At 50.5% G+C, this 7,500-nt stretch overlaps 1 protein-coding gene across 1 annotated transcript in view; it reads left to right on the top strand.

The window, feature by feature from the left end:
* Nucleotides 1–7,500, top strand: part of endog (endonuclease G) — a 13,268-nt gene that overhangs the window by 3,135 nt on the left and 2,633 nt on the right. Inside the window, exons 2-4 of the mRNA XM_071904523.2 lie at nucleotides 1,184–1,377; nucleotides 2,201–2,342; nucleotides 2,476–2,585. Of these exons, the coding sequence (XP_071760624.1) occupies nucleotides 1,184–1,377; nucleotides 2,201–2,342; nucleotides 2,476–2,585 (446 nt within the window). The remainder of the gene's footprint in view (nucleotides 1–1,183; nucleotides 1,378–2,200; nucleotides 2,343–2,475; nucleotides 2,586–7,500) is intronic.

Raw genomic sequence — 7,500 nt, 5'->3', positions numbered from 1 at the left:
AGTGTGGTTCTGTCAGTGTGGTTCTGTCTGTGTGGTTCTGTCTGTGGTTCTGTCAGTGTGGTTCTGTCAGTGTTCTGTCAGTGTGGTTCTGTCAGTGTGGTTCTGTCTGTGTTCTGTCAGTGTGGTTCTGTCTGTGTGGTTCTGTCAGTGTTCTGTCAGTGTGGTTCTGTCTGTGGTTCTGTCAGTGTGGTTCTGTCAGTGTTCTGTCAGTGTGGTTCTGTCAGTGTGGTTCTGTCTGTGTTCTGTCAGTGTGGTTCTGTCTGTGGTTCTGTCAGTGTTCTGTCAGTGTGGTTCTGTCAGTGTGGTTCTGTCTGTGGTTCTGTCAGTGTTCTGTCTGTGTGGTTCTGTCAGTGTTCTGTCTGTGTGGTTCTGTCGGTGGTCAGTGTGGTTCTGTCAGTGTTCTGTCAGTGTGGTTCTGTCTGTGTTCTGTCAGTGTGGTTCTGTCAGTGTTCTGTCTGTGTGGTTCTGTCGGTGGTCAGTGTGGTTCTGTCAGTGTGGTTCTGTCTGTGGTTCTGTCAGTGTGGTTCTGTCTGTGTGGTTCTGTCAGTGTTCTGTCTGTGTGGTTCTGTCAGTGTGGTTCTGTCAGTGTTCTGTCTGTGGTTCTGTCAGTGTTCTGTCAGTGTGGTTCTGTCAGTGTGGTTCTGTCAGTGTTCTGTCAGTGTGGTTCTGTCAGTGTTCTGTCAGTGTGGTTCTGTCAGTGGTCAGTGTGGTTCTGTCAGTGTTCTGTCAGTGGTCAGTGTGGTTCTGTCAGTGTTCTGTCAGTGTGGTTCTGTCAGTGGTCAGTGTGGTTCTGTCAGTGTTCTGTCAGTGTTCTGTCAGTGTGGTTCTGTCAGTGGTCAGTGTGGCTCTGTCAGTGTTCTGTCAGTGTTCTGTCAGTGTGGTTCTGTCAGTCCTGTACGGATCAGCTGCTGTTAGCTAACATGTTGCTGCTTCTTCTTCTTTGGTGAGACAGGATCACATTGCATTGTGGTATACAGGAGAAAATGTGGGTGCATTGTCTGTTCACTACAATTTGCAGTGCATTGTGGGTATTTTATAGTGAACTATGTAGTGAATCAAATGAACCGTTGAGAATTCGGACACAAAGTACAAAATGGCGTCACACTACAGTGGCGGTTTCTGTAACGGAGCTACAGTGTTGCAGTGAGCGTGTTAAATGTATCCCATGATGCCTTGCTCTCAGGTGCACCCAGGTGGGTCCGGAGCGGTGATGAAGTACGGCTTCCCCTCATTGGCCAACATCAAGACCAGAGAGTCTTACGTCACTTCCTACGACCCCCGCACTCGCACGGCATCCTGGGTAATAGAGCAGCTAAGCCCCGCCTCCCTGACCGGACCCTCTGACAGGAAGTACTGCGACTTCAAAGAAGACAACAGGTAGGAAGGAGGAGAAGGAGGAGGAGGAGGAGGAGAAGGAGGAGGAGGAAGAGAAGGAGAAGGAGGAGGAGGAGGAAGAGGAGGAGAATGAGGAGGAGGAGGAGAAGGAGGAGGAGGAAGAGAAGGAGGAGGAGGAGAAGGAGGAGAAGGAGGAGGAGGAAGAGAAGGAGGAGAATGAGGAGGAGAAGGAGGAGGAGGAAGAGAAGGAGGAGGAGGAGAAGGAGGAAGAGAAGGAGGAGAAGGAGGAGGAGGAAGAGAAGGAGGAGAATGAGGAGGAGGAGGAGGAAGAGGAGGAGAATGAGGAGGAGGAGGAGAAGGAGGAGAAGGAGGAGGAGGAAGAGAAGGAGGAGAATGAGGAGGAGGAAGAGAAGGAGGAGGAGAAGGAGGAAGAGAAGGAGGAGAAGGAGGAGGAGGAAGAGAAGGAGGAGAATGAGAAGGAGGAGGAGAAGGAGGAATAGAAGGAGGAGGAGAATGAGGAGGAGAAGGAGGAGAATGAGGAGGAGAAGGAGAAGGATAAGGAGGAGGAGAAGCTGTAGGGTTTTAAAGCTTTTCATCGAAACTGAGGAAAAAAAAATATAAATAATATAAAAAAAATATAAAAAATATAAAAAATATAAAATAAATAATAAATAATTATAAATAACCTGTTTTAGAATAACATGGAAATAATAATATGAATAATCTGAATAATATGAATAATATTGATATGAGTTGTTCTTCATCATGTAGCAGCTGAATAAACTGCTGCTTCAGCTCCATGAGATGGACCGGAGGCTGGTTTTATTGATTACCTGATGTTCTGATCGATGTGATTGGCCGACAGCGTCCACGTTTACCACCGAGCGAACAACGCCGACTACAGGGGGAGTGGCTTCGACCGCGGACACCTGGCCGCAGCAGCCAATCACAAGTGGAGTCAGAAAGCCATGGAAGAAACCTTCTACCTGAGCAACGTCGCTCCACAGGTACACACACACACACACACACTGTTACACACACTGTTACACACACACACACACACACACTGTTACACACACACACACACTGTTACACACACTGTTACACACACACCCTCTCACCCCCCCCCCCCCCCCTCAGGATCCTCAGCTGAACCAGAACTCCTGGAACAATCTGGAGAAGCTCTGCCGCTCTCTGACCAGACACTACCTCAACGTGTTCGTCTGCACCGGACCACTCTACCTGCCCAGGTAGCACACACACACACACACACACTCACACACACACACACACACACACACACACTCACACACACTCACACACACACTCACACACACTCACACACACTCACACACACACACACACTCACACACACTCACACACACACTCACACACACTCACACACACACACACACACACACACACTCACACACACACACACACACACACTCACACACACTCACTCACACACACTCACACACACTCACACACACACACACTCACACACACACACACACACACACTCACACACACTCACACACACACACTCACACACACACACACACACACACTCACACACACTCACACACACTCACACACACACACACACACTCACACACACACACACGGTGACATGTTGCGACTGTGGAATAGATCATTATATATTATTAATCAACATGCCTGATAACAGACTTACCAAACTAATTTTCTATTGGGATTTTTCAAATAATTATTCTTGGGCAAGGGAGCTTGCAAAAATATTTGGCAAGGCAGGTCTCCAATAAATATAAAGAAATAAATGATCTTGTAGTGTTAGTCAAATTAAAACAAAACTATTTGAAAATTATAAACAGAAATGATTAGAAGAAGTTTTGTGTAAAACAAAAGTGAGAACGTAGTTTGATAAAGTGTGTTTACCATCCAGAGCACGGCGGTCTGTCTGTGCCCAGTGGTCTGTCTGTGCCCAGCGGTCTGTCTGTGCCCAGTGGTCTGTCTGTGCCCAGAGGTCTGTCTGTGCCCAGTGGTCTGTCTGTGCCCAGTGGTCTGTCTGTGCGGTCTGTCTGTGCCCAGCGGTCTGTCTGTGCCCAGTGGTCTGTCTGTGCCCAGTGGTCTGTCTGTGCCCAGAGGTCTGTCTGTGCCCAGTGGTCTGTCTGTGCCCAGTGGTCTGTCTGTGCCCAGAGGTCTGTCTGTGCCCAGTGGTCTGTCTGTGCCTAGCGGTCTGTCTGTGCGGTCTGTCTGTGCCCAGCGGTCTGTCTGTGCCCAGTGGTCTGTCTGTGCCCAGTGGTCTGTCTGTGCCCAGAGGTCTGTCTGTGCCCAGTGGTCTGTCTGTGCCTAGCGGTCTGTCTGTGCCTAGCGGTCTGTCTGTGCCCAGCGGTCTGTCTGTGCCCAGTGGTCTGTCTGTGCCCAGTGGTCTGTCTGTGCCCAGAGGTCTGTCTGTGCCCAGTGGTCTGTCTGTGCCCAGTGGTCTGTCTGTGCCCAGCGGTCTGTCTGTGCGGTCTGTCTGTGCCCAGCGGTCTGTCTGTGCCCAGCGGTCTGTCTGTGCCCAGTGGTCTGTCTGTGCGGTCTGTCTGTGCCCAGTGGTCTGTCTGTGCCCAGAGGTCTGTCTGTGCCCAGTGGTCTGTCTGTGCCCAGCGGTCTGTCTGTGCGGTCTGTCTGTGCCCAGAGGTCTGTCTGTGCCCAGCGGTCTGTCTGTGCCCAGCGGTCTGTCTGTGCCCAGCGGTCTGTCTGTGCCCAGCGGTCTGTCTGTGCGGTCTGTCTGTGCCCAGTGGTCTGTCTGTGCCCAGCGGTCTGTCTGTGCCCAGTGGTCTGTCTGTGCCCAGTGGTCTGTCTGTGCGGTCTGTCTGTGCCCAGTGGTCTGTCTGTGCCCAGCGGTCTGTCTGTGCCCAGCGGTCTGTCTGTGCCCAGCGGTCTGTCTGTGCCCAGCGGTCTGTCTGTGCGGTCTGTCTGTGCCTAGCGGTCTGTCTGTGCCTAGCGGTCTGTCTGTGCGGTCTGTCTGTGCCCAGCGGTCTGTCTGTGCCCAGCGGTCTGTCTGTGCCCAGCGGTCTGTCTGTGCCCAGCGGTCTGTCTGTGCCCAGCGGTCTGTCTGTGCGGTCTGTCTGTGCCCAGCGGTCTGTCTGTGCGGTCTGTCTGTGCCCAGCGGTCTGTCTGTGCCCAGCGGTCTGTCTGTGCCCAGCGGTCTGTCTGTGCGATCTGTCTGTGCCCAGCGGTCTGTCTGTGCCCAGCGGTCTGTCTGTGCCCAGCGGTCTGTCTGTGCCCAGCGGTCTGTCTGTGCGGTCTGTCTGTGCCCAGCGGTCTGTCTGTGCCCAGCGGTCTGTCTGTGCGATCTGTCTGTGCCCAGCGGTCTGTCTGTGCCCAGCGGTCTGTCTGTGCCCAGCGGTCTGTCTGTGCCCAGCGGTCTGTCTGTGCCTAGCGGTCTGTCTGTGCGGTCTGTCTGTGCCTAGCGGTCTGTCTGTGCGGTCTGTCTGTGCCCAGCGGTCTGTCTGTGCGGTCTGTCTGTGCCCAGCGGTCTGTCTGTGCGGTCTGTCTGTGCGGTCTGTCTGTGCCCAGCGGTCTGTCTGTGCCCAGGTGAGTTGTGGAAACCGGACACTTGTGTGATCTGGAGGTGGAAAATGAAAAATGAAAATGAAATGCACTTTTTGTTCTATTGTCTGTTATCACGGTCTGAGATAACGGCTTTTCTGTAAAATGTCTGCAGAATGTCCAGATTTGTTTTCTATGTCTGATGAATGCAGACTTCACTTCCTGTTTACAGACAAAGTGTTTCAGCGCTCGGTCTGTTAGCTAGCTACTGACGGCAGGAGGCTTCATGTTCGATGTGTTAGAGACAGTCTGGCCTCAGATGTCAGTTATGTTTTATACAGCTGTGTCAGTGCGACGTGTCGCACGTGCTACGAAAAATCGGTCTGTGCGATGAATGAATTTACCGCAGCAGCACCCGTGCGATACAGTTCTGTGTGTGTGTGTGTGTGTGTGTGTGTGTGTGTGTGTGTGTGTGTGGAGCCGCTCGTTTGTGTGTGAGGTGAATCTATTCTACTTGGTAGTTGTCGTCTATCGTGCGATTAAAGATCATGTCCCCGGCTGCGTAGAGTCCATACATCCAACACCAATTCCCACAATTCCTAGGGAACAATCCCATAATTCCTCTGCGGTTTCCTCCGAGGGCAGCGCAGCGCCCGGACGGGCAGCGCACTACAGTTATATTGTAGTTCATCTTCAAAAAAGGCAAGCGGTTGCAAACATGTTTTGATTTAATGACCGAATGACTGCGTTTACATGGACTTGAGTATCCGGTTATGAGGCTTGTCCCGGTTCTGATCATATTCGGGATATGGCGTTTACATGGAACACAGAAATCTGGTTATTCATATCCCCGTATACATGACAGATACTAGTATCCCGGTTACCGATTACTGCATGCTGTGTGATGTTTACAACACAAACAGGAATCTGATATTCCTCTGTAACTGTTAACCTTAAATTCATTTGACTGTGGCTATTGAAAATGAGACCACTTTGGCTTATATTAAATTTAATATAAATTTGAAAGTTAGAGCCACTTCTTTTGTTTTGATGTTTGGCCACGTAGTAAATTAATGTTTCTTTAGTATTTTCCAGCGTGAGCTGACTTCACTGTACGTGTTGGGAAACCGGCGTCCTGTAGTCTGTACACTACAGACTTGAGGTCAGCATTTCGTTGCTTTCTCCCATCTAAACCACCGAGTATATTTAATTCTTTCATCACCGAAAGACAAAACTGTTTCCTCAGAAGTGAGACGCTCTCGTTGCCGCTATTGTTTGTGTTTTTCTGTCACGTCGCTCGGCTGAAGCCGCGCCTGCGCAGGTAGTCGGCGGCGGTCAGAAACCGGGATGAGATGTTTACATGCAGCGGTATCCGGTTTCTTTCGGAGGACTCCAGCTAGCATAATCGGGTTTCTCAAAACCGGGATAAGGGCTTATCCGGGTTTCTGAAATCGGGATATGATGTTTACATGCGCAAACACAAAAACGGGATACTTCAAAAACCCGATCATAACCGGGATACTCGAGTCCATGTAAACGCGGTCATAAATTACTTTTGCGAGACGAACGTGAAGTACAGTGTGAACTTTCTACGCCGTCACTCAGAGGCTAACGTTAGCAGAGCGGAGCGGCGATCAGCGGTAACAAACGAGACCGGCTGACCGACACACACCGCAGCGTTAAACAACTTAAACCGACTCCGAGGTGAAGAAAACAACTCGGCTCAGAAACCCTGCGCCGCTCGGCGTCTCGGAGCGATGGCGTTCCCCGAGCTGACGCTGCAGAGAGGCCGCTCTCCGACACGCTCCGCCTCCCCCTCAGTTTGTTATTCTCATACAGCCAGGAGACTGTAAGGTGCTTTCAAATTCATTTATTCATGAATTAATGCAGTTCACTTTTTAAAATAAAAAGGCTGCGGACCATTTATCTTAATTGCCAGTTATGTTTCACAGTGTTTCAGTGGATTAAGGACACAGTGAGTGGCACACAGTGTCCTGGAGTGAAAGCAGCGCCTCCTTTTCTATTCATTCAATCGAGAATCGGTTTTGAATCGAGAAAAAAACATTTCTTGTTAAGGTTTGGATTTTGTGTGCCCTGTATGCAGCATTAATGTCACATACCTGTTGAAGTGATGAACTGCACTACTGGTTGTTTTTAGAGATGTAACAGACGTGTTACACGCGTGCTACAAAACTATCAACCTCTGTGCAGAAACAGTGAAGTGCAGCTCTGTACAGCTGGCAGCAGGACTGTTCATGTGTAGTTTGACAGTTTGTGTGGAGGTGTGTTATATTTGTTCCACTCTCACTGTGTTGTTGCTCATTTGTTGTGTTTGTTGTGTCTTGTAAGCCCACTTACTTACACACACACACACACACACACACACACACACACACACACACACACACCACTCTACCTGCCCAGGTAACACACACACACACACGCATACACCGCTCTACCTGCCCAGGTAACACACACACACACACACACACACACACAGCTCTACCTGCCCAGGTAACACACACACACACACGCATACACCACTCTACCTGCCCAGGTAACACACACACACACACACACAGCTCTACCTGCCCAGGTAACACACACACACACACACACACACCACTCTACCTGCCCAGGTAACAC

This window comes from Centroberyx gerrardi, chromosome 8 (assembly GCF_048128805.1).
Source record: "Centroberyx gerrardi isolate f3 chromosome 8, fCenGer3.hap1.cur.20231027, whole genome shotgun sequence".
Classification (NCBI taxonomy): domain Eukaryota; kingdom Metazoa; phylum Chordata; class Actinopteri; order Beryciformes; family Berycidae; genus Centroberyx; species Centroberyx gerrardi.
Note: the sequence above shows the minus strand (reverse complement) of the source record. Positions and strands in the feature narration are given on the sequence as shown.